The sequence below is a fragment of the Hemitrygon akajei genome, chromosome 3 (genome assembly GCF_048418815.1).
Source record: "Hemitrygon akajei chromosome 3, sHemAka1.3, whole genome shotgun sequence".
NCBI lineage: Eukaryota > Metazoa > Chordata > Chondrichthyes > Myliobatiformes > Dasyatidae > Hemitrygon > Hemitrygon akajei.
The window spans coordinates 199,685,995-199,713,737 of record NC_133126.1 but is presented as its reverse complement, the minus strand read 5'-3'; the positions used below and the strand labels follow the sequence as shown (position 1 = coordinate 199,713,737).

The 27,743-nt window shown below is 45.2% G+C and overlaps 1 protein-coding gene across 1 annotated transcript; it reads right to left on the bottom strand.

Moving 5' to 3' along the window:
- Nucleotides 1-266: 266 nt before the first annotated feature.
- Nucleotides 267-22,108, bottom strand: LOC140724524 (growth hormone secretagogue receptor type 1-like). The gene is made up of 2 exons (XM_073038971.1): nucleotides 21,218-22,108; nucleotides 267-698 (listed from the first exon to the last, which is right to left on the bottom strand). The coding sequence occupies exons 1-2, from the start codon at nucleotides 21,984-21,986 to the stop codon at nucleotides 394-396; spliced, it is 1,074 nt and encodes a 357-aa protein (XP_072895072.1). The 5' UTR covers nucleotides 21,987-22,108; the 3' UTR covers nucleotides 267-393.
- Between the last annotated feature and the right edge of the window lie 5,635 nt (nucleotides 22,109-27,743).

Genomic DNA, 27,743 nt, shown 5'->3' with positions numbered 1-27,743 from the left:
CAGAAGATTATCTCTGAATGCACAACCCGTTGAACCTTGAAGTGGATGAGTTACAGCAGCAGAAGACCACAAACATACACTCAGTGAGCACCTTATTAGCCATGAGGTACCTAATAAAGTGGCCACTGAGTGTAGTGTATGTTTGCAACAAAGAACAGTTTGAGAGTTTATAAGTGGTCTTGACAGGTAAAGTGATAGAAATCCCTTAGAATTGCAAGGTTTATTTTATTCAGTTGCTGTTGTGCGTACAATGACACAACATGACTTGACCAAAACCATGTACGTCCACCCATCCCATGGCTGACCACTTTGTCCATCTCACCGAGTCCGCCTTACTACGTGCAGTGAGGTGCATGGACATTGTGGCCTTTCCAGCTGGGGGATGTTGCGAGGTCAAGTGCTTCCCGAGGATTCAGTCCAGCTCGGTAAGTTATGGTCCTTGCTTTTTGACAGAGTCCTCCTCAGGTCCTGGGTGAGGTGGAACAGCTTGAAGAGAGCCACTCTGTACTTCTTGGACATGACGTTGTAGAGGATGGGGTTGATGGCTGCGCTCAGGTAGAAGAGAACACAGGAGACCAGGTTGCAATACTGGCTGACCCGGTACATGTGCTCAGACCACTCCTCAGAGGCTCTGGAGAAAAGGTATCGCCCAATATGAAACGGCAGCCAGCAAAGAACGAAGGCGAAGATGACCACAGCTGCAAGGGATGAGAGCAGATCAAATTATTTTAATTATTTAGGGATACAGTGTGGAACAGACCCTTCCAGCCCAGACACCCACTTACTTAACCGTAGCCTGATCACACAACTTACAATGCCCAGTTAACCAATTAACCCGTATGTCTTTGGAATGTGGGTGGAAACTGGAGCACCCGGAGGAAATCCACTCAGTCATGGAGAGGGCACTATTGTCATGTTGTCATGTACAGCAAGGTACAACATAATTCGTTGCTCACAGAGTGAACAGCGTAACGAATTTCCTCGACTTTATCATCTCAGAGGTTCTGCCCTGGGACCAGCACCAAGAAGGCACAACAGCATCTCTACTTCCTTCAAAGTTTGCACAGATTCAGCATGCCATCTAAAACTTTGACAAACTTTGGCAGATGCACAGTGGAGAGGACCCTGACTGGTTGCATCATGGCTTGGTATGAAAGCACTGATGCCCAGGAATGGAAAAGTCCACATTAAGAGGTGACACAACCCATTCCATTACAGGGGAGCACATCTACAAGGAGGAAGGAAGCAGCATCCATTATCAAAGACTCCCATCATCCAGGACATGCCCTCTCCTCACAGATACCATCAGTGGCTCAGGAGCTTTGGGTCTCACACCACCAAGCTGAAGAACAATTATTACCCTCTGACGTCGGGCTCCTGAACCGGGGTGGGTAACTTCACTCACCGCAACTCTGAACCCATTCCACAACCTACTGTCTCACTTTCATGGAGTCTACAACTCGTGTTCTCAGTATTCATTTATTTACTGTCTCTGTGTACGTGTGGTGGTTCATTGATTTTAATGTAGTTTTTAAATTTTTCCTGTAAATGCCTGCAAGAAAATGAATCTCATGGTAGGATGTGGTGACATACGTACTTTAATGATACTTATTGAACTTTGCTGCAAGTGGATGTGAAGGCCAAGTCTTTATGTATATTTAGGGCTGAGGTTGATTGGTCAGGGCATGAAGGGATACGGGGAGAAGGTAGGAGATTGGGGTTGAGAGGGAAAATGGATCAGCCATGACGAAATGGCAGAGCAGACTTGATGGGCCAAATGGCCTATTTCGGCTCCTGTATCTTACAGAATATATTGAACGTTGAACTTTAGTGATAACAAATACAACGGAACAGTGCAATCTGAAGCAGCATACACAAAGTGCTGGAGGAAGTCAGGCAGGTCCCAGTCTGTCCACGGAGGAAGTCGGGTCCCAGCGTCTGTGAATCTACGAGTCTGCTGGAGGTTGGAGGCCATCCTTGTGTATGAGAGTGTGGGACAGAGGAATGGGGCTTTGATTACTACCCCCTCTGTGTAAAGAACCTGCCCCTCACGCCACCTTTAAACCTTTCCTTTTAATCTTAAACTCATGTCCTCCGGTGTTTGGCAGTTCCACCCTGGGGAAAAGTTACTGACTGTCCACCCTATCGGTGCCTTGCATAACTCCAAAACTGTCAGTGAGGTCTCCCCTCGGCCTCTGAGGACCCACACAGAACGGCTCCAGCGTGCCAAGGCATATGGCAAGCTCGCACTGGGTTCAAAAGTCAGGAAGTTAGTTGTAGCTTGTTAGGCTGCATCTGGAGTGTACACAGGTGTGGTTGCCCCAGTACAGGAAGGATGTCCAGGCTTTGGAGAGGGTGCAGAAGAGATGCTGTCTGGATTAGAGGGTGTGTGCTACAACGAGAGGTTGGACAAACAGATTGTTTTCTCTGCAGCAACAGAGGCCGAGGGGAGGCCTGATAGCGGTTTATAAGATTATGAGACGCATAGACAGAGTAGATGGGTGGCAGAGTGGAGATATGTTGCTACCAAAGGTGGTATAAGGTGCCCTGTCCCTCTGCTAGCCTGCAGGTCACCCTTGGGTGAGGTGTAGCACCAGATTAGCCCCGATCAGGATCACGTGAAGCCATGGAGCACGAGGTGGACGGTCGTAAGAGCAGCCGGTGCATACCGCAAATCCTGGTTATACGACCACTGACGCCAGGCAGATAATCTCTGAAGAGTATTGATAATGGCTGGCGTGAACTGTCTTGTAAAGATTCGGCCCAGAAGAAGGCAACGGTAAACCACTTCTGCAGAAGAATTTGGCAAGAACAATCATGGTCATGGAAGGAGCATGGTTGCCTACGGCACATGACGCAAACCACATATGAATAAGATAGAGTACAGAGAACATCTTTTTCCCAGGTAAAAATGTCTAATACCAGAGGACATTTAATGCAAGAGGGAGTAATTTCAAAGGAGAAGTGAGGGGCGTTTTTTTACACAGAGAGGGGTGAGTGCCTGGAATGCGTTACCTGGGGTGGTGGTAGGGGCAGAAACATAAGAGACGTTTAGACAGGCTCATGAATGTGAAGAAAATGAAAGGGTATGGACATTGTGTAGGCAGAAGGGATTAGTTTAGTTGGCCAATTGATTACTAATTTAATTGATTTAGCACAGCATTGTAGGCCGAAGTGCTTGTTCCTGTGGTACTGTTCTATGTTCTATGTCCAACCTTACCTTACGCTCTACCTTCTAATCCAGCCCCTGGCAACTACGTTCCATCAACCAGAAAAAGTGGGATCTCCCAGTGGCCACCCATTTCAATTTTATTTCCCATTCCTATCTCTTGACTTCCCAACATGTCAGTCCATGGCCTCCTCTACTGCTGTGATGAGACCACAGGAGTACAACCTTATATCCTGTATGGGTAGCTTCCAACCTGATATCTTGAACATAGATTTTGGTAAATTGTCCCCCTCACCGCTTCACCATTCCCCAATTCTGTTGCCCCCTCTCACCTTATCTCCTTACCTGCCCATCACCTCTCTCTGGTGCTCCTCCCCCTTACCTTTTTTTCCATGGTCTTCTACCCTCTCCTATCAGATTCCCCCTTCTCCAGCCCTTTATCTCTTCCACCAATCAACCTCGCAGCTCTTTAGTTCACCCCTCCCCCTCTCCCAGTTCAACCAATCACTGACCAGCCTGTCCTTTCTACTCTCATATATCTAGACATATCAGAATGGGAATGGGATGTGTGGCCATGGATAGAAATATCAGAATGGGAATGGGATCTCCCAGTGGTCACACATTTTAATTCGGATCTCCCAGTGGCCACACATTTTAATTCGTGAGACCCGACACAGACTGGGAGACCATTTCACTGAACACCTACGCTCTGGCTGCCAGAGAAAGCAGGATCTCCCAGTGGCCACACATTTTAATTCCACGTCCCATTCCCATTCTGATATGTCTATCCATGGCCTCCTCTATTGTCAAAATGAATCCAAACTCAGGTTGGAGGAACAACACCTTATATACCGGCTGGGTAGCCTCCAACCTGATGGCATGAACATTGACTTCTCTAACTTCTGTTAATGCCCCTCCTCCCCTTCTTACCCCATCCCTGACATATTTAGTTGTTTGCCTGTTCTCCATCTCCCTCTGGTGCTCCCCCCTCCTTTCTTTCTCCCTAGGCCTCCCATCCCATGAACCTTTCCCTTCTCCAGCTCTGTATTACTTTCGCCAATCACCTTTCCAGCTCTTAGCTTCACCCCACCCCCTCCGGTCTTCTCCTATCATTTCACATTTCCCCCTCCCTCCACTACTTTCAAATCTCTTACTATCTTTCCTTTCGGTTAGCCCTGACGAAGGGTCTTGGCCTGAAACGTCGACAGTGCTTCTCCCTATAGATGCTGCCTGGCCTGCTGTGTTCCACCAGCATTTTGTGTGTGTTGTTGATTCAAACTGGTTGCTGATTGAGAACAAAGAGCCATAAATTACCGATTGTCACTTGCTGGGAAGAGGGCGATAATAAATGGCTGGCCTGGAGCAGAGCCAATAAGAAGGTGTTAAGGTCAGGCACATGTCTTACAGGCAAGGACACCGGAGTGCAATCTTTGAATTGGTCAGAAATAAATATAAAGGCAGGTGCTTCAAGTGTTTTGGCAGCAGTAACTCTGTTGGAGACCAACTATCACGGATGTGAGTCGCCCCACAGTCATGTGGAGATTCGAAACGGGACTACGAAGAACGTGTGGCCAGCAGCAGAAATTCATTTTTAATGGCTAATATATTCTCTGTTCTCTGACTGTTCATGGAAGGTCAGGAAAACTTAGTTAGTTTGCATGCAGGTGTTGGTTGTGTAAGTTCACGTGTCCTTCCGTGGAGGCAGTACAGGTGCCTGTCAGTAAATACAGATCTTTCTGTGTCTCGCTGATTATTATTACAATGGTAGATCTGTGTAACAAGTAATTCGTCCTTGATCACAATTCATTGTGTCAGCTGCTTTTGTTTCTCTCTGGCAATTCCCTCTTGTTAAGTTCTCACAAATTTCCAGGGCAACCCTACCACTATTAACCTCACCCCTTTTGGCTGCCAGAGACAATTAAACCCAACACTGGAACGTCAAAGAGTGCAATGGCGCAGAAACAGTCCCTTCAGCCCATCTAGTCTGTGTAAACTATTACTCTCCCAAATCCCATCAACATGCATCGGGACCATATTCCTCCATGCCCCTCCCGTCCATGTAACTACCCAAACTCCTCTTAAATGCTAACATTGAACCTGTGTGCACCACTTTCACTGGCAGCTCGTTTCACACTTTCACAACCCTCTGAGTGAAGAAGTTTCCCCTCAAGTTCTCCTCAAACAGTTCACCTTTCACCCTTAACCCATAACCTCCAGTTGTAGTCCCATGCAACCTCAGTGGAAAACAACCTACTTGTGTTTACCCTACCTGTACCCTTCTAATTTTGTCTACCTCTATCAAATCTCCCCTCATTCTCCTGCACTCCAGGGAATTAAGTTTAACCTATTCAAACTTTTGCTTTAACTCAAAGTTCAAAGTAAATGTATTATCAAGGTATGTATATGTCACCATACACAACCCTGAATGGTCTTCCGATCTCAGCAACATCCTTGTAAAGAAAATATTTCAGATTAATTCCAGACCATTAGATAAAACCATTAAGCAATGCAAAATTACTGAGGGATAAAGTGTACACTTTAGTGAACATCTATTTCCAGAATTCTGTTCTTACATTAAGGAATTTTGGCAAAATCCCAAAGATTTTCCATTAGAATCCATTAGTATTCGTAACAGTGGCCACAAAACAAGTCTGTGCACCCAAGGGTGACTGTTGCTTTACGTGGCTTACCATTAACCCTTCAAAGTTCTCCAGCCTCACTCCATCTCCCAGACCACGCCCCATTTATATTCTTCGTTCATGGATCCTGGTGTGAACAGAGCGGCCCTCACACATGCCTGAACAAATAGGTAGTAAGTTAGAAAGGAACTGCTTAAGCCTATCCGGTCTGGTTGCCAGAGCAACAAATATCAAATCTGGATACGATTCGCTCACTCAAAAGGCAGGTTTTAAAGATGGTCTTAAAAGAGGAGAGGTTCTGGCAGGGAATTCCAGAGCTCAGAGTACAGGATGTGCAAGGGGTTGGAAAGGAAGGAGTGTGTGTGTGTGTGCACGCGTGCGCGTGAGTGCGTGCTCGAATTGAGATGAGGAGAAACGTCTTTAGCCAAGGAGTGATGAATCTGTGGGGTTTGTTGCCAAGTGCAGCTGTGGAGGCCAAGCCATTGGGTATATATAAAGCAGAGGTTGATAGCTTCTTGATTAGTCAGGGAATGAGGGGTTATAGGGAGAGGGCAGGAGAGTGTGGCTGAGAGGGATGATGGATCAGCCATGGCAGAATGGTGGAGTAGACTCGGTGTGCTGAATGGCCTCATTCTGTTCCTACAGAATGGACATCAAACCAAACTATGTAAAAAGCTATGCTACGTACTTATATTATTGATTTTTATTATTATTGTGTTCTTAATCTTCAGGCAGTTCCTTTCTAACTTACCACCTATTTGTTCAGGCATGTGTGAGGGCCGCTCTGTTCACACCAGGATCCATGAACGAAGAATATAAATGGGGCGTGGTCTGGGAGATGGAGTGAGGCTGGAGAACTTTGAAGGGTTAATGGTAAGCCACTTAAAGCAACAGTCACCCTTGGGTGCATAATCCCAGAAGACCAAAGAGATCATTGTGGACTTCAGGTATGCTAGGAGCCACACTCACGTCTCCATCTACATCAACGGAGCTGTAGTGGAGCATATATCAAGCTTCAAATTCCTTGGTGTCCACATTTCTGATGATCTCACCTGGTCCCTGAACTCCTCCATCCTGATCAAAAAGGTGCAACGGCACCTTTATTTCCTGCAGAGCGTCAAGAAAGCTCACCTCTGTCCCAGGATACTGACAGACTTTTACCGCTGTACCATTGAGGGCATACTCACCAACTGCATCTCAGTGTGGTATGACAATTGTCCAGTATCGGACCACAAAGCACTCCAGTGAATGGTGAAAACTGCCCAGTAGATTATCGGCACCCATTTGCCCACCATTGAGAACATCTACCATAAACGCTGCCTGGGCAGGGCGAAAAGCATTATCAAGGATGCATCTCACCCGAACCATGGACTTTTTACTCTCCTCCCATCCGGTAGGCGCTACAGGAGCCTCCACTCCCACACCAGCAGGCACAGGAAGAGCTTCTTCCCTGAGGCTGTGACCCTGCTGAACCTCACATCACAGCACTAAGCAGTATTGCACCCATATTGTACTGTCTCAGTACTTTTATATTTGTGTGCTGTAGCACTTTTTATTCACAGTTGTTTTGTAAATAACACTATTCTTTGGCATTTCTGGTTAGCTGCTAACTGCATTTCATTTGCTTTGTATCTGTACTTGGCACAATGACGATAAAGTTGAATCTAATCTAATCTTATTGTGTTTTTTTGTGTGATATCAGATCTGGAGTAACAATTATTTTGTTCTTTTTATTCTGACCTCTTTCACTAAAAAGGCAGTTTTCCCACAGAACTGCTGCTCACTGGATTTTCCTTTCTGTTTTTCACACCATTCTCTGTAAACTCCAGGGACTGTTGTGTGTGAAAATCCCACAAGATCAGCAATTTCTGAGATACTCAAACCACCCTGTCTGGCACCAACAATCATTCCACAGTCAAAGTCACTTAGATCACATTTCTTCCATATTCTGATATTTGGTCTGAACAACAACTGAATCTCTTGACCATGTCTGCATGCTTTCATGCATTGAGTTGCTGCCACATGATTGGCTGATAAGAGATTTGCATTAATAAGCAGGTGTACGGTGTACCTAATAAAGTGGCCACTGATGTACTCTAATTTGTTTTGATTTGCTAGGGAAATTGTTAATTGAAAATTTATCTTCCTCCTGGACTCTAAGTTCTGCAGTTGTATCTTGCCAGTATGCGGATGGTGATAAATATCATTTTAGCCCTGCATAGACTACATCCTAATTAAATTGGATATACTGTTTACAAGATATTCTGTTATGACAGGGCTAATCCTGTTTAAATATCTCCCACCAGTATAAATGGACCATTTTAAGTTCTCTGCTCTTAGTTTCGGCTTTTCAGTTTCCTCGTATAAACATCAAGAGAAAGAGGGAAAGTAAGGGTACGGAATAAGGGTAGATCCATACAGGATGGAAACATGCCCTTCGGCCCAATGGGTCCGTGCTAACCAAGATTCCCATCTAAGCTAGTCCCATTTGTCCACATTAGCCCCGTCTTCCTGTAAACTTTTCTTATCCATGTACTGGAGTCAATTTCAACATTTAAGATAATCCAGCACATGGTCTCCCAAGTCCCTTTGCACCTCTGATTTTTGTATTTTCTCTCCATAGTCTACACCTTTATTCCTTCTACCACATTACTCCATCTGCCACCTCTTCATCAATTCCTCCAGTCTGTCTCAGCCCTTCTGCAGACTCCCTGATTCCTCAACACTACCTGCCCCTCCACCTATCTTCACATCGTCTGCAAACTTGGCCACAAAGCCATCAATTTCCATCATCCAAATCATTGACATACAACGTGAAAATACGCAGTTCCAATACAAACTCCTGTGGAACACCACTAGTCACTGGCAGATAATCAGAAAAGGCCCCCTTCATTCTCACTCAGTGCCTCCTGCTAATCAGCCACTGATTTAACCAACTTTTCTGTAATACCATGGGCTCTTGCTAAGCAGCCTCTTGTGCAGCACCTTGTCAAAGGCCTTCTGAAAATCCAAGTAACTAACATCCCCTGACTCTCCTTTGTCTATCCTGCTTGTTATTTCCTCAAAGAATTCCAAAAGATTTGTCAGGCAAAAATTTTCCCCTTGACTGCACCTAAGAGGTAACTACCTCCCTGTATGTCCTGTCAACCAGCCCCTTAGCCTCCAGAACGAGCAGCCAGTAGATGTGTTAGATACGGGTGTGAGTTCAACACTTAAGAGACATTTAGATAGTACATGAATGGGAAATGAATGGAGGGCTCTGAACCAAGTGCAGGTCATTGGAACTATGGTTCAGTACAGACTAGATGGGCTGAAGGGCCTGTTTCTGTGCTGTAATGTTCTATGGCTCTATGACTCTACCTGTCCAAGTACCTTGTGAGTAGGCTGTAGAAGAGGTTTAGCAGGGTGCTGCCTGGATTAGAGCACATGCGCTGTAACCAGAGGCTGGACAAACTTGGGTTGTTTTCTCTGGAGCGGCAGAGGCTGAGGGGAGATCTGATAGAGGTTTATAAGACAATGATAGGCATAGATAGAGCAGACAGAGAGTATATCTTCTTCCCAGGGTTCAAATGCCTAATACCAGAGGACATGCAGTTAAGGTGAGAGGGGGAATTTTAAAAAGACATCTGAAGGGGAAGTTTTTTTTGAATGGAAGGTCCAACAAAAAGTAGTGGATTGGGACCAGACATGTTCTCGATATAAGTTGTTATTTATCTATTATTATTATTTCTTTTGATTTTATATTTGCATGATTTGTTGCCTTTTGCACACTGGTTGAATGTCCAAGTTGGTCTGGTCTTTCATTGATTCTATTATGGTTATAATTCAATGAATTTATTGAGTGTGTCCACAAGAAAATGAATCCCAGGGTTGTATATGGTGACATGTATGTACTTTGATAATAAAGGTGCTTTGAACTTTGACTCTGATTCTGCTCAGGGGCGGAAGGGATAAGATTGGTGTGTATATGGAAAAGAAAATTTGAAAATATTTAGAGGTTGAGATCATGAGAAGACCTTCAAAGAATATCATTAATAATCACTGAAATCTATGAACGTCAGAAGAAAGAAAATTCATTGTTGATGCTAGTAATAGTCTCCCTTTATAATGAACGAGACCAAGCAGAGTGTAGTGAGAGGTATTTTGACCTTTCAATTAAGTCTTTCTCCATGGTATTTATAGTTCAACCATCTGGGAGAATTCCTGACACAATGAATGAGCTGTCAAAGGATACTTCAAAGAATCAGATTACTGCAGAAAATTACAGGACAGAGAAAGGTTAACCAAGATCCCCGAACAACAGGGCTTTCTGCAAATGTATATAGCAAAGGTGAACAATCGAGGTTAGAAATGCTGGTTGTTTTTGGAGAAAAGGGAATGAAGAACTATTTCCCATGCGTGGCTTTAAACTTGGGATTCCTTACAAGGGAACCACAGTTTCAAAGCTCAAAGCAAATTTACTATCAAAATACTTACATACAGAGACCACTTTATTAGTTACAGGAGTCACGAAATGTAGTGGCTGCTGAGTGTATGTTCGTGGTCTTCAACCATACCCCATCCACTTCAATGTTCAATGTAATGTGTATTCAGAGACGCTGTTCTGCACACCACTGTTACTGTCACTTTTCTGTCGGCTTTAACAGGTCTGGCCAGTCTCTTCTGACCTCTCTCATTAACAAAGCTTTCTTTGCCCACAGAACTGGTGCTTTTGTTTTTTTGCACCATTCTCTGTAAACTCTAGAGGCTGACGCCTGCAAAGATCTCAAGAGATCAGCTGTTTCTGAGATACTCAAACCACCCCATCTGGCACCAACATTCATTCCACAGTCAAAGTCACTCAGATCACATTTCTTCCCCATTCTGATGTTTGGTCTGAACAACTGAACCTCTTGACCATGTATGATGCATTTCTGCATTGAGTTGCTGCCACATGATTGGCTGATTAGATATTTGCATTAACAAGCAGGTGTGCTAATGAAGTGGCCACTGAGTGTAAATGTCACCTGAGGTTCATTTTCTTGCAGGTATTTACAGCTGAACAAAGTCATACAACAATCAATGTGCAACGGAAAGCAAGTTGTACAAATACAAAAAATAATAATAATGAATAATTAGTAGTGAGTTGTAGAGTCATTGAAAGTGAGTCCATCAGTTGTGGAATCTCTTCAATGTTGAGCTGAGTGAAGTTATGATTGGCCCTAACTCTCTAATTTGACACTCTCTGGCCCAGCACCCATCAGCTCCCATGGGTGCCAGACTAGAGCCTTTGAGAATCAGAATCAGGTTTATTATCACTGACATCTGCCAAGAAATTTGTTGTTTTGAGGCAGCAGGACAGTGCAAGACATAAAAGAATAATATAATTCAGAGATACTGCCCGGTGACAGGTCCTTGCAGGCTAACAAGGCCGTGCTACCAAATTACACCCATGTGACCAATTAACCTACTAACAGAATCAGAATCAGGATTAATAACACTTCATCTTTCGTGAAATTTGTTGTTTCATGGCTGCAGTACATTGCAATACATATAAAAACTATAAATAAGTACAGATACATAAAAAAACAAAAAGAGAGCAAAGAAAAGTGAGCAAAAAAACCTGTACGTCTTTGGAATGTGGGAGGAAACCCATGTGGCATGGAGAGAACGTACAAACTCTTTACTGACAGTAACGGAATTGAACCTGGATTGCTGGTGTCGTAATAGCGTTGTGCTAACCGCAATGCTACCATGCTGCCAAATTTACAAAAATAAATAAAAAGTGCAAAAAACAATGGAATAACAAGGTAGTGTTGATGGGTTCATGGACTATTCAGAAATCTGATGGCAGTGGAGAAGAGGCTGTTCTTAAAATGATGATTTTGGACCTTCAGGTTCCTGATGTGTTCATATTCAACCTGTAATACAACTACTTCCTCGAAAGAACTGTCTTCTTGGCCTGACCCATGTTGAGTATTTCCAGGGAGGGAAAGTAAAGGAGATCTTTGACCTGAAATATTAATTGTCTCTTTCTCCATGGATGCTGCTCGACCTGCTGATTGTTTCCAGTCTCTTCTATTTCTCAGATTTTCATCCACATTTGGAGTATTGTGTGCGATTCTGGTTGCCCTATTGCAGGAGGGATGTGAGGGGTTGAGGCTTTGGAGAGGGTGCAGAAGAGGTTCACCAGGATGCTGCCTGGATTGGGGAAAGACGTAACGAGAGGTTGGACCAACTTGGATGTTCCCTCTGGAATGGCAGAGGCTGAAGGGGAGTCCTGATAACTCTACTTGGGCCACTTCTGGATTATTACACTGAGTTCTGGTCACCCGTCGATAAGAAGAATGTGGAGGCATTGGAGAGGGTGCAGAAAAGCTTCGCCAGGATGCTGCCTGCATAGAGGTTGGATAAACTGGGATTGTTTTCTTTGGAGTGGCAGAGGCTGACGGGAGATCGGATAGAGGTTTACAAAATTATTCTACATAGATCACTTCCAATTCTTCCATCCTATATTCCATCTGCCCACTTAGTTAGGTTGGTACAGATTGTAAAAGTATGGGAACCACACATTGGGACATATGATGCTCACCTAGTCAACGTGAGGAGGAATTTCATTATTCATACATTTTATTTTATGCCCAAATGTATATAAAATTATATACTTCAGAAGTATATAAAATTATGAGAAATATACATTCAGTGGCCTCTTTATTAGGTACACCTGTACACCTGCTTGTTAATGCAAATATCTGATCAGCCAATCATGTGGCAGCAACTCAATGCATAAAAGTATGCAGACATGGTCAGGAGGTTCAGTTGTTGTTCTGACCAAATAGCAGAAAATGTGACCCAAGTGACTTTAACCATGGAATGATTGGTGCCAGATGGGGTGGTTTGAGTATCTCAGAAACTGCTGATCTCTTGGGGTTTTCACACACAACAGTCTCTAGAGTTCACAGAGAATGGCACAATAAATAAAATCATCCAGTGAGTAGCAGTTCTGAGAGCAAAAATCCTCTTGTTAATGAGAGAACGGCCAGACTGTTCGAGCTGACAGGAAGTTGACAGTAGCTGAAATAACAAGGAGTTAGAATCTCTGAACGCACAACACGTCGATCCTTGAAGTGGACGGGCTACAGCAGCAGAAGACCATGAACATGCAGTCAGTGGCCACTTTATTCGGTGCAGAGTGTACATAATAAAGTGGCAACTGAGTGTCAATAGGGTAGATAGAGTCTTTGTCATGAGAATAAAATGTCAAATAGTCATTGTTAGAGAGGTGTAACCCCTCTGGTGAAGGGGCTCCTAGTGTCCATTTGGGGCAGCTCACTAACGTTTGGTCCCCATCAGGCATTCAGCAGTAAGTAGCTTTTTGCATGTTTGGGCCTGTACTGTGCTGCCGTGTTCCGTGTTGTATGTTCTATGTTGCATGCCCTGGATCAGTGTAGAGGGATCTCTAGTCTGTATCTAAGTCATACTGTCCTTGCCCTGACTGTGAGCGTTGGATCAGCGTGGACTGAGCTCTCTTTGCCCTAGTGGGCTCAAACACTACTGACCAAGGTTCATCCAAGCCAACATTTTTTTTAACCTCAAGAAAAAAATACACAAAAATCATTAAAGTTTACAAGGATTGACACAGGGACAGATGGCTGGCTACAATGTGGACAATAATTTCCTTTGGTTAAATACAGTTTAAATTCACAAGAAGATTTCTTTCCACATAATTTGAATGGTCATATACTGTCTCTAAATGCAAAGGAAGTCCTGCAAAATTGTGATCTTCTGGAAAGACTTAAATATTTGGATGCTTTGCCGAGGATATTTTACATAACGATGTAGGACCATAAGACTATAAGACATAGGAGCATAGTCAGGCCATTCAGCCCATTGAGGCTGCTCTACCATTCCATCATGGCTGATTTATTATCCCTCTCAACTGCACACCCTTACTTATCGAGAATCTATCAACCTCCACTTTAAATATACTCAGTGACTTGGCTTCCAGAGCCGTCTATGTCAATGAATTCCACAGATTCACCACCCTCTGTTCTAAATGGCTGTCCCTCTATTCTGACTCTGTGCTTTCTGGTCCTAGACTCTCCCGCTACAGGAAACATCCTCTCCTCATTCACTCTATCTAGGCCTTTCATTATTCAATGAGATCCCTCTCATTCTTCAAAACCCCAGACCAGAGTCATCAAACACTCCTCATACATTAACTCTTCCATTCCTGGGATCATTCTCCTGACCTTCTCCCTGGTTACCTAGGATACTGTACATTATGATGTTGGGACACGCAGCCCTTGTGCTCATCTTTCCCCTCTCCATCTCCTGCGATTCCAAATCCCTTGAAGTCTCTCTCCACTCTTCAGTCCAACCTCTCTGTGGCAGTGGGCAGCCTACTTCCATCTCTTCCTGTGTGATTGAGCTCCCCATTCCCGCCTTAGAAGCCATAGGTTAAGGGTGAAAGATTTAAGGGGAATTTTGTTCTATTGCCTGGGGTAGACAGAGTGTAGCTTTTTCCCAGGGTTGGAATGTCTAACAGCAGAGGATGTGCATTTAAGGTGAGGGGGGTAATTTCAAAGGAGATGTGAGAGGCAGGTTTCTTACACAGAGAGGGGTGGGTGGCTGGAATGAGCTGCCTGGGGAGGTGGTAGAAGCAGCAACATTGGGGAGTTTTGCAATACAGAGAGGAGTTGGCCCTACCAGCCCTTGGAGCCATACAGCACTAGCAACCCCCAACAAACCCGATCAACCTTAGCTTAATCTTGGGACAATTTTACAATGGCTAATCTTCTGAGCTGGTAGGTCTCTGGACTGTGGGAGGAAGCTCCTAGCGCTCGGGGAGTTTCCACACATTCCATAGGGACTACAAACAGCATCAGGATTGAACTCTGGACCTGGAATACCTCCAGCTGGAACAGCACCGTGCGAACCGCTAAGCCCATGGTAAAAGGTGTTTAGATAGGCACGTGAATGTAAGGAGAATGGAAGGACGTGGACATTGTGTAGGCAGAAGGGATGAGTTTAGTCAGCCATTTGATTACCAGTGTAACTGGTCAGCACAACACTGTGGGCTGAAGGGCCTGTTCCTGTGCTGTACAGTTCGAGGTTTATTTACGATTGAGGCACAGTATAGAATGGGCCTTCTAGCCCTTTGAGCCAAGGGGAAGGAACACTTTACACCTCCTTTGATAGAGACGTATCTCCACCCCACCACCCAACATTTTCAGTACACCAGCATCAAGGAGAACAAAATAACTGTTACTCCAGATCCGATGCAGCACAAACAACACAATAAGGTAAAGAACACAATAATAAAAAAAAGAATAAATATAAATACGTAAGATAGTTCATACGTCCATAAAGTAACACTAGGCACAGGAGTGTCTGTACGTAATGTGACTGACAGGAAATGATAAAGGAATTGGGGGTGGGTTGGTAGGTGGAGGTATTGATCAGCCTTCCTATTTGGGGAAAGTAAATATTTTTGAGTCTGGTGGTCCTGGTGTGGCACGGGTGGAGATGCGTCTCTACCCAAAGGGGTGTAAGGTGCTCCTCCCCTCTGCTAGCCGGCAGGTCACCCTTGGGCAAGGTGTAGCATCTGCTTAGCTACCCCTCCCACCCTGATCAGGGTCACGTGAAGCCATGGGAACAGGTGGTGCATGTCACGAGTCCTGGTTATGCGACCACCATTGCCAGGCAGACAATCTCTGAAGAGTATTGAGAACGGTTCCGGTCACTGACCAGATGAAGACAATGGCAAACTCTTCTATAGAAAAATTTGCTAAGAGCAATCATGGTGTGATTTGCCCCTTGGTTCCAGAGGAACGATGTTTCATTTAGCTGTATTAAACTTTCATTAAGCTTGTCTTGTCACCTTGTGGGTGCGGTGGTAGTGAGGCAGGTTAGCGTGACACTATTACAGCTCAGGGCGTTGTAGTTCGGAGTTCAGTCCTGGTGTTCTCGGTAAGGAGTCTCTGTACATCCTCTGCGTGGGTTCTCTCCGGGTGCTCCGGTTTCCTCCCACAGTCCAAAGACGTACTGGGTAAGTTCATTGGTCTTTGTTCCGTGATTAGATTAGGATTTAATCAGGGCTGTCGGGTGTTACTGGACGCTGGGGCTCGAAGAGTTAGAGGGGCCTACTCTGCACTGTATCTCCAAATAAAAAATAAATAAACTTGAAATTTAAAGGGGATCAGCTGCCAGTGCAGGTGGTGCATGCGAGCTCAGTTTCAATGTTTAAGAGAAGGATGGATAGGTACGTGGACAGTAGGGATATGGAGAGCTTTGGTCGTGGTTCAGCTCAATGGGAGTACACAGTGTAAAATGGCTCAGTATGGACCCAATGGGCCAAAGGGCCTGTTTCTGTGCTGTACTCTTCTACGACTCTATAAAGGGTAGGCGATGACTCTACTAGAACCTAGTATGGTCTCAATGGGTCAAACATCCTCTTTGAGTTTCATAACAATTCTATGATCTGATTCTTTTCTGTATTTATTAGAACTGAGAGCAATCTAATTGTTTCTAGAGTTACACAGCCTTTAAAACAGTCTGCACTTAGAATCACATTTCAGAATGTCACTTCAGGGAATTAATCTTGTATTTTGAAGTCTCTAAAGTTCCCATTATGAAGTCAGCTCTGTGACCGATGCTTAGAGACCAGGAGCAGAACTTTCCTGTGGCCATTCACACACATGGCCACCTCATGAAGAGGTGCTCAGTTGTACCTTACAGAAAAGACTCAAGGTCCCACAGTGAATAAAACTGCACCCTTCAATCCTTGTAAGAGCGAATGTACCTCAGAAAGCACTTCACAGGCTGTGCGAAGTTTAGAAATTCATAGAAAATGACTTCATAGAATACACTCAAAGCTGCTACGCAGGTTGAGTCTGGTTAAGAAGGCGTATAGTGCCTTGGTCTTCATCAATCATGGGATTGAGCTCAAGAGGCGAGAGGTAATGTTGCAGCTATATAGGACCCTGGTCAGACCCCACTTGGAGTACTGTGCTCAGTTCTGGTCTCCTCACTACAGGAAACCATAGAAAGGGTGCAGAGGAGATTTACAAGGATGTTGCCTGGATTGGGGAGTATGCCTTATGAGATTAGGTTGGGTGAACTTGGCCTTTTCTCCTTGGAGCGATGGAGGATGAGAGGTGACCTGATAGAGGTGTATAGGATGATGAGAGGCATTGATCGTGTGGATAGTCAGAGGCTTTTTCCCAGGGCTGAAATGGCTAGCATGAGAGGACACAGTTTTAAGGTGATTGGAAGTAGGTACAGAGGAGATATCAAGGGTAAGTTTTTTATGCAGAGAGTGGTGAGTGCGTGGAATGGGCTGCCAGTGACGGTGGTGGAGGCAGATACAATAGGGTATTTTTAGAGACTGCTGGACAGGTACATGGAGCTCAGAAAAATAGAGGGCTATGGGTAACCCGAGGTAATTTCTAAAGTTAGTACATGTTCGGCACAGCAATGCGGGCTGAAGGGCCTGTACTGCGCTGTAGGTTTTCAATGTTTCTAAAATAAAACAATGCCACATAGGAGAAGACCCTTTGACTCATAAAGACTGTGCCCACCATAGTGCAGATGGAATTAATGCTTCACATTGTTCCAATCCCTGAAATTCACCTGAAAGCACTTTCATTACCATCACTGTATTGTACCCACCATCACGGAGGAGGTTCAGGAGCCTGAAAACACACACTCAATGTTTCAAGACCAGCTTCTTCCTCTCCACCATCAATTTTTGAATGGACAATGACCCCACGTACACTACCTCACTACTTTCTTCTCTTTTTTGCTCTGTTAGATATATTTCTATTGTAATCTATAATTTTTATTATTATGTAATGCAATGTACTGCCGCCACAAAACAAAAAAATTCATGACATACGCCAGTAAGGATTCTGACGCCCCAGGCAGCTTATTCCAAGTACCTGTCACTCTCCGCGAAAAAGGTTTGGGGCCACACACTGTCACAGCACTAGTGACCCCGGTACCATCCTGGCAATGAGCTGTCTGTAAGGAGTTTGCATGCTCACCTCATGACCGAGTGGCTTTCCTCCGGGTGCTCCAGGTTTCTCCCGCATTGCAAAGACGAATCGGCTACTAGGTCAATTGTTCATGCGGTCCCTTATCTAAGAAAGGACGTGCTGGCATTGGAGAGGGTTCAGAGGAATTTCTCTAGAATAATCTCAGGAATGAAGGGGTTAACATATGAGAGAGTTTGATGGCTCTGGGCCTGTACTTGCTGGAGTTTAGAAGAATGAGGGGAATCTCATTGAAACCTACTGAATCCTCTCCACATCCACTCTATCAATTCACCTTTCACCATTCGATAGTTTTCAATGAGATCCTCCCTTATTCTTCTAAACTCCATTGAGTAAAGGCCCAGAGCCATCAAACGCTCCTCAGATGACAACTGAGAACCTCTTTTGAACCCTCTCTAATGTCAGAGTATCCTTTCTTAGTTAAGAGGCCCAAAATTGCTCAAGTGCTGTTTGACCAGTGCCTTATAAAACCTCAGTATTCCATCCTTGGATTTATATTCCAGTCCTTTTGAAATTAATGCCAATTCTAATGCATTACATTTGTATTCCTCACCACCAACTCCACCTGCAAATTATGCAGGGAATCCTGCATAAGGACTCCCAAACACAAGGAAATCTGCAGATGCTGGAAATTCAAACAACACCCACAAAATTCTGGTGGAACGCAGCATCTATAGAAAGAAGTACAGGCGATGTTTCGGGCCGAGACCCTTCGTCAGGATAGCCATCAGGACTCTGAAGACACTTTACACCTCTGATTTCTGAATTTTCTCCCTGTTTAGAAAATTGTCTTTGCCTTTATTCCTTCTTGCAAAGTGCATGAGTGTACACTTCCCTGCACTGTATTCCATCTGCCACTGCTTTGCTCATTCTCCCAACCGGTCTAAGCCCTTCTGTAGACTCCCTGCTTCCTCCACTGTCCTTCTCCAGAACATAGGACATAGAACGGTACAAGAAAGTACAAGCACTTCAGCCAACAATGTTGTGCTGATCGTTAACATATTACAAGATTAATCTAATGCTTGTATTACACATAGCCCTCTATTTTTCTGTCACCCATGTGCTCTGAAATGTTCCTAGTGTATCTGCCGCTACCATCACCCCTGTCAGGGTGTTCCTCACACCCACCACTCTCTGTGTAAAAGACCCATGACTGACGTCCCCCCTATACGTTCCTCCAATCACCTTCAATGCCCCTCACTATATTAGCTATACCACTCCCTCCACTGAGGGCATTGATAGCAGCAGGTGCAGAAAGAAGGCCTGGAAGATCATCGAGGACATCAGTCACCCTGACCATAAACTGTTTCAGCTGTTTCTGTCTGGCAAACGGTACCTCAGCATTAAAGTCAGGACCAACAGGCTACGGGACAGCTTCTCTCTACAAGCCATTAGACTTTTAAATTCACATGCGTGTACATTGCGATGGAGTCATAACGCAAAGATTTTTTATTCCCTCACATTGCGAGATGGATGTAAGATTTAAATAAAATTCTAAATTCTAAGCTAGTACACACTCATGGCCACTTTATTAGCTGCGCCTATATACCTGCTCGTTAATGCAAATACCTAATCAGCCAAACATGTGACTGCAACTCGATGCATAAAAGCATGCAGACATGGTCAAGAGATTCAGTTGTTCTTCTGACCAAATATCAGAAAGAAATGTGATCTAAGTGAATTTGACCGTGGACAGATTGTTGGTGCCAGACGGGGTGGTTTGAGTATCTCAGAAACTGGATCTCCGGAGATTTGCACACACAGCAGTCTCTAGAGTTTACAGAGAATGGTGAGAAAACCAAAATTAACATTCAGTGAGCAGCAGTTGTGTGGCTGAAAATTCCTCGTTAATGAGAGAGGTCAGAGGAGAATGGCCAGACTGGTTCAAGCTGACGGGAAGGTGACAGTAACTCAAGTAGACGCGTGTTATGACAGTGGTGTGTCGAAGAGCATCTCTGAATGCACAACACGTTGAAACTTGATGTAGATGGGGTACAGCAGCTGAAGATCATGAACATACAGAAATAGACTCAGTGATGATTGAGAGGAAATTGATGGGCATATAGGCATCCGTTAGTCTCGAGAGACCATGGATTTGTGCCTTGGAAAGCTCCTGGGCAGGGTTGTATGGGAGATGGGCAGTTGCCCGTGCTGCAAGTCTCCCCTCTCCAGGCCACCGATGTTGTCCAAGGGAAGGGCAAGGGCTGATACAGCTTGGCACCGATGTCGTCACAGAGCAATGTGTGGTTAAGTGCCTTGCTCAAGGACACAACACGCTGCCTTAGCTGAGGCTTGAACTAGTGACCTTCAGATCACTAGACCAACACCTTAACCACTTGGCCACACGCCAACACGGGTGTACCAAAAGGAATTATTGTAGGATTAGTGTAAATGGGGACTGGATGGTTAGCATAGGCCAGCTGGGCCAAATGGCCTGTTTCAGTGCTGTATGACTGTGACATTCTATGATGCCATTATGAACAGTTTGTTGAGCTGAATTGCAAGGGGAACCGAGAAAAGAGTATGGACACAAAGTGCAAACGCAAGAGATTCTGCAGATGCTGGAAATCCAGAGCAACACACACACACACACACACAATGCTAGAGGAACTCAGCAGGTCAGGCAGCATCTAATAACGAGAGATTCTGCAGATGCTGGAAATCCAGAGCAACACACACACACAAGCTGCTGGAGGAACTCAGCAGGTCTCAGATAGCACAGCCCGTCAAACCTTGAAGTGGATGGGCTATAGCAGCATGCACTCGGTGGCCACTTTATCAGGTGAAGGAGGTACTGAGAGAAGTGGCCAGTCAGTGCAGAATGAACAAAGCGCTTCCTTCTGAGAATCTATAGTTATGTCTAAGGAGGACTGTGTAGGTCTCCACAGGGTCTGATCGGTGTCACTGGAAGGAGAGTCTCCGGTAAAGTTCTCTCAGTATGACCTTTTTATTTATTTATTGAGATACAGCGCAGAATAGGACCTTCCAGCCTTTCGAGCCACACTGCCCAGAAACCACCGATTTAATCCTAGCCTAATCACGGGACAACATGCAATGACCAAGTAATCTACCAACCATTACACATTTGGACTGGGGGAGGAAACCGGAGCACCTGGAGGAGAAACTCATGATCACCAGGAGAACCTACAAACTCCTTCAAACAGTGGTGGGAATTGAACCCAGGTTGCTGGAACTGTAAAGCATTGTGCTAACCACTACACTACCATGCTGCCTGATCTCCTGATCTTCTCCTGATCTTATTTCATTGACTATGGTGAACAACAGCTCCATCATTTGTGAACTCTTTGGTTCATGTGGAAGTTCCAGAGAGAGGGACAGAGGGATTGAGGATAGATAGACTGAGATCAGCTCACCCAACATCTTCACTGTCTGCTTGTTGCTCTTCTCCCTGTTGCTAATGTTGGATGCCAAGTCAACTCTCCTCTGCCTCCAGAGCTTCTTCCCGATTAGGCTATAAAAAACTGACAGGCAAAAGACAGGCAAGAAGAAAAAAGAGGTGGAAACCCAGACCATGGTGCTGAGAAGGCCTGATTCATGGGCATAGTCTGTTGGCTTGCATTCGCTGGTCAGAAGGTGGTCAGTCCCATTCTCAACCTCTACGCCAACCAGGATGAAGATGGGTCCGGCACAGGCGAATGCCAAGGACCAGAGGAAGAAGATGAGCACCTTGACTCTACTCTTGGTGATGACCATTTTGGCCTGGAGTGGGAAGCAGATGGCAAAGTATCTCTCCACACTCAGAGCAGTGATGCTGAGGATCGTGGAATAGGTGCAGCTCTCACTCACAAACTGGAAGAGCTTACAGAGCAAATCTCCAAAAATCCACGGTCTCTCTTTCCACATGCGATACAAATCCAAAGGCATGCAAAGAAAAATGAACAAGTCTGAGAGTGCCATGCTAGACAGATGGAAGTTGGTGGTGGTCCTCATGTCCTTGAACTTCAGCACAATCAGAATGGTCAGAACGTTGCCGCTAATCCCTATCAACGCCAGCAGAACACAAGCGGTGGTGACCACGGTCAGGATGGGGGTGGAGAAGAGGTTAATGTCATAATCCAAGTAGTCCACAGTGTGGAGGCTGCAGTTCTGGGTGCAGTTCATGGTGGCCAAATGGTTGAACATGGCTAGTCTCCAGTCTAGGATGTGAGATGGCAGAAGTATGTCTCCCTGGTGTCAGACTGAATAATGGCTGACAGAGAGGTACCTCACCATCACAGCAGCCAAGGCGAGTCGGAATGGTGCAGGAGTTTGAAGATATAGAGTGCTGAGACATCCAAAAGCCCAGAGTCCGGACTCCCAACCTACAATGCAAGAGAAGGAGAAGTTTAGCAGGTGCAGAAAGACCATGTGGTGGTCTCTCTGAGGGCATATCTGCTGAGTCTCCCCCTCCTCCTCCCCCCTCTCTCTCTCTCAATCTCTCTCTCTGTCTCTCTCTCAATCTTTCTCTCTCTGTATCTCTGTCTCTCTCCTTTTTTGACATTCTATGCATATCAAAAGGGCAGTGTTGTGAAAGATATGGGGGATTTCTATATGCAAGGAGATTGAGAAAATCGTGTGGGGGAATTTCTAGGATGTCTACAAGATGGAGCAGCTCATAGTTGAGCCCACTGGGGGATCAGTTATTTTGGATTGGGTCTTGTGCAATGAATGGGAATTGATTAGCGAGCTTAAGGTAAAAGTATCCTCAGGGACAAGTGATCAAATTCACCCTGAAATTTGAGAAGGAGAAGCTAAAGTCAGATGTAGCAGTATTACGGTGAAGTAAAGAGAATTATAGAGGCATGAGAGAGGAGCTGGTCAGAATTGATTGGAAAAGAGCACTGGCAGGGATGCTGGCAGAGCAGCAATGGCTGGAATTTCTGGAAGAAATTCGGAAGGCACAGGATATGTACATCACAAAGAGAAAGAAGTATTCTAAAGGCAAAATGACATAACCGTGGCTGACAAGAGAAGTCAAAGCCAACATTAAAGCCAAAGGGAGGGCAATAGTAAAGTTTACTGGGAGTCAGCTTTTGAAAACCAAGTGAAGGCAACTAAAAAAGTCATAAAGGAAAAGATGGAATATGAAAGTAAGCTAGCCAATAATATTAAAGAGGATACCCAACATTTCTTCGGATGCATAGAGTGTAAAAAAAAAGAGGTAAGAGTGGATATTGGATTGCTAGAAAATGATGCTGGAGAGGTAGTAATAGAGGGACCAAGGAAGTGGCCGATTCATTGACTAAGTATTTTGCATCAGTCATCACTATGGAAGTCACTTGCACTATGCCAGATGTTCGAGAGTGTCAGGGGTCAGAAGAGTGTGAAGTTGTCATTACTATGGAGAATGTTCTTGGGAAACTGAAAGGTTTGAAGGTAGGTAAGTCACCTGGACCAGATGGTTTACATCCCAGGTTTCTGAAAGAGGTGACTGAAGAGATTATGGAGGCATTAATAGTGATCTTTCAAGAATCAATTAATACTGGCATAGTTCTGGAGGAATGGAAATTTACAAATGTCACTCCACTCTTCAGGAAGGGAGAGAGGCAGAAACAAGGAAATGATAGGCCAGTTAGTCTGACCTCAATGGTTGGGAAGCTGTTGGGGAAGATTGTTAAGGATATGGTTTCAGGGTACTTGGAGGCACATTATAAAATAGGCCAAAGTCAGCATGGTTTCCTCAAGGAAAAACCTTGCCTGACATATCTGTTGGAATTCTTTGAAGAAATAACAAGCTGAATAGACAAAGGAGAATCGGTGGAAGTTGTGTAATTGGATTTTCAGAAGGCCTTTGACAAAGTGCCACACATGAGACTGCTTAACAAGTTAAGAGCCCTTGGTATTACAGGAAAGATACAGACATGGTTAGAGCAATGGCTGATTGGCAGGAGGCAGCGAGTGGGAATAAAAGGAGCCTTTTCTAGTTGGCTGACAATGACTAGTAAGGGATCTGTGTTGGGACCAATTCTTTATATACTACAAACCCTGTTTCCAGAAAAGTTCAGATATTTTCCAAAATGCAATAAAAGCAAAAATCTGTGATATGTTAATTCATGTGAACCTTTATTTAACTGACAAAAGTACAAAGAAAAGATTTTCAACAGTTTTACTGACCAACTTAATTGTATTTTGTAAATATACACAAATTTAGAATTTGATGACTGCAATACACTCAACAAAAGTTGGAACAGAGGCATGTTTACCATTGTGTTACATCACCTTTCCTTTTAATAACACTTTTTAATCGTTTTGGAACTGAGGATACTAATTGTAGTAGATTTGCTATTGGAAATTTTGTCCATTCTTGCTTGATATAAGACTTCAGCTGCTCAACAGTCCGTGGTCTCCGTTGTCTGATTCTCCTCTTCATGATCCACCATACATTTTCAATAGGAGATAGATCTGGACTGGCAGCAGGCCAGTCAAGAACACGCACTCTGTGTCTACAAAGCCACGCTGTTGTCGCCCGTGCAGAATGTGGTCTGGCATTGTCCTGCTGAAATAAGCATGGACATCCCGGGAAGAGACGTCGCCTTGATGGCAACATATGTCTCTCTAAAATCCTAATATACACCTCAGTCAATGGTACCTTCACATACATGCAACTCACCCATGCCATGGGCACCTGATGCACCCCAATACCATCACAGATGCTGGCTTTTGCACCTTTTGCATCTTTGGCAAGGAGAACTCGACGCCCGTTTTTTTCCGAAAACTAGCTGAAATGTGGACTCATCTGACCACAGCACATGGTTCCACAGTCTTTCAGTCCATCTGAGATGAGCTCGGGCCCAGAGAACTCGCTGGCGTTTCTGCATAGAGTTGATGTATGGCTTCCTCCTTGCGTAATACAGTTTCAAGTTGCATTTCTGGATGCAGCGATGGACTGTGTTAAGTGACAATGGTTTTCCCGAAGTACTCCCGAGCCCAGGTGGCTATAATTGTCACAGTAGCATGATGGTTTCTTAGGCAGTGCCACCTGAGGGCTCGAAGATCACGCGCATTCAACAGTGATTTCTGACCTTGCCCTTTATGCACTGAGATGTCTGTGAATTCTCTGAATCTTTTCACAATATTATGTACTGTAGATGTTGAAAGATCTAAATTCTCTGCAATCTTGCGTTGAGAAATGTTCCTTTTGAACTGCCTAACAATTCTCTCACAAATTTTGGCACAAAGGGATGAGCCACGACCCATCCTTGCTTGCAAAGACTGAGCCTTTGATGGACGCTACTTTTATACCCAGTCATGATACTTCACCTGCTACCAATTAGCCTGCTTAATGTGGAGTCTTCCAAACCGGTGTTACTTGAATATTCTGTGCACTTTTCAATCCTATTTTAACTCTGTCCCAACTTTTGTTGAGTGTGTTGCAGCCATCAAATTCTAAATTTGTGTATATTTACAAAATACAATTAAGTTGGTCAGTAAAACTATTGAAGATCTTTTCTTTGTACTTTTGTCAGTTAAATAAAGGTTCACGTGAATTAACATACCACAGATTTTTGTTTTTATTGCATTTTGGAAAATATCCCAACTTTTCTGGAAATGGGGTTTGTATATATCAATGATTTGGATGACAGAATTGTAGGGTTTGTGTCCAATTTTGGTGATGATACAAAGATAGGTGGAGCAGCAGGTAGTTTTGAGTAAGTAGAGAGGCTACAGAAAGACTTAGGCAGATTAGGAGAATGAGCAAAGGAGTGGCAGATGGAATACAGTGTTGGGAAGTGTATGGTCATACAGTTAAGTAGAAGAAATGAAAGGTTTGACTGTTTTCTGAATGGAGAGAAAATTCAATCTGAAGCACAAAGGGACATGGGAGTCTTTGTGCAGCATTCCCTGAAGGTTAATTTGCAGGTTAAGTTGGTGGTGAGGAAAACAAATGTGATGTTAGTATTAATTTCAAGAGGTCTAGAATATAAAGGCTCGCATGCAGCAGCATCACAGACACTCAGCATCGGATAGGCAAACCTCACAAGAAGCCTAAATAAAGCTTAAATTTTACACAATTTACAACACAGTTAGAACCAGAAAGATGTCTGTTTCACTGCAGTGATTGCAGTGCTGGTGCTCTAAGCTGCAGTGATCAGGGCTGGGTGGTTCAGGAACCGAATGGTTGAAGGGTTGTTCAGTGTTCTGCGCTTCCTGCTCGATGGCAGCTGCGACAAGATGGGGTGGCCCAGGTGATGGACATTACCTTCTCGAGGCAGCACCTCCTGTAGATACTAACCGATAGTGGGGAGGGACGTGCCTGTGACATATTAGGCAGATCTTTACGTTTCTGCACATTTGGTTTGCCATAGCAGACTGGACACTTTCAATAATTCATCTGAGGGAGTGTTTACTGACGAGCTGAACCTCAACCGTCTAAGAAAGTAAAGATGCTGGCATGTTATCCTTGTGATTGCATTGGTGTGTTGGGCCCACAGATCTCTATCTCCAATTGTTTCTCTCTCTTTCCCTCTCCCCCTCTCTCCTCCTCTCCCCCTCTCTCTCCCTCCCTCACTCTCTCCCCTCTCTCTTCCTCTCCCTCCCTCTCTCCCCTCTCTCTCTCCCTCTCCCTCCCTCTCTCCCTCTCCCTCACTCTCTCCCCTCTCTCCTCCTCTCCCCCCTCTCTCCCACTCTCTCCACCCCCCTCTCCCTCCTCTCCCCCTCTCTCCCTCTCTCCCCCTCTCTCCCTCCCCTCTCTCCCTCTCCCTCCCTCTCACCCCTCTCACCCCTCTCTCCCCCTCACCCTCTCTCCCTCCCTCACTCTCCCTCTCTCTCCTCCTCCCTCCCTCTCATCCCCCCTCTCCCCCACTCTCTCCCCCTCTCCCCCTCTCTCCCCCTCTCTCCCTCCCTCTCTCCCTCCCCTCCCTCTCACCCCTCTCACCCCTCCTCTCTCCCTCTCCCTCCCTCACTCCTCTCCCCTCTCTCTTCCTCTCCCTCCCTCTCTCCCCTCTCTCCCCCTCTCTCCCCTCTCTCTCCCTCTCCCTCCCTCACTCTCTCCCCTCTCTTCCTCTCCCTTCTCTCTCCCCCTCTCTCCCCCCTCCCTCCCTCTCTCCCCTCTCTCCCCCTCCCCCCTCTCTCTCCCCCTCTCCCTCCCTCTCTCCCTCTCCCTCACTCTCTCCCCTCTCTCTTCCTCTCCCTCCCTCTCTCCCCTCTCTCCCCCTCTCTCCCCCTCCCCTCCCTCTCTCCCCTCTCCCCCTCTCTCCCCCCTCCTCCCTCTCTTCCCTCTCTCTCCCTCTCCTTCCCTCTCCCTCCCTCTCACCCCTCTCACCCCCTCTCTCTCCCTCACCCAACCCTTTTCTTCTTCTCATTGCCACTGAATCATTCAATTCCTTCCTTCTCTGCCTCCTTCTACCCCTTCCTTCTTCCACCCCTTCCCTTCCTCTTCTAATCCCACCTCTCTCCTCTCTCCCTCACTCTTTTTCTCCCTTCCACTCTTTCTCTCCCTCACATTCTCTCCCCCCTCTTCCTCTCCCTCCCTCTCTTCTCTCTCCCTTTCTCTCTTTCCCTTTCTCTCTCCTTCCCTCTCTCCCTCCCTCTTCCTCCTCCTCTTTCTGTCTCTTTCCTCTCTTCTTCTTTCTCTCCCCATCCTTTCTTTCTTTCTTTTCTTTCTCTCCCTCCCTCTCTTCCTTTCTCCCCTACCTCTATACTCTCTCTGTCTGCACCCCCTCTCTCTATCTCATTCCTCCCTCTTTCTTTCTCTCTCCCTCCCCTTTCTTACTTTCTTTCCCTCTCTCTTCCCCCTTGCCCTCTCTTCCTCCCACTCTTTCCTCTCCCCTCCTCTCTCTCTTTCCCTTCCTCTCTCCTCACCTCTCTATCCTTCCCTCACTCCTCTCGTTTTCTCTCCCCATCTTTCTCTCTCTTCCACCTCTATACTCTCTCTATCTGCATCCCATTCTCTCTTTCCCT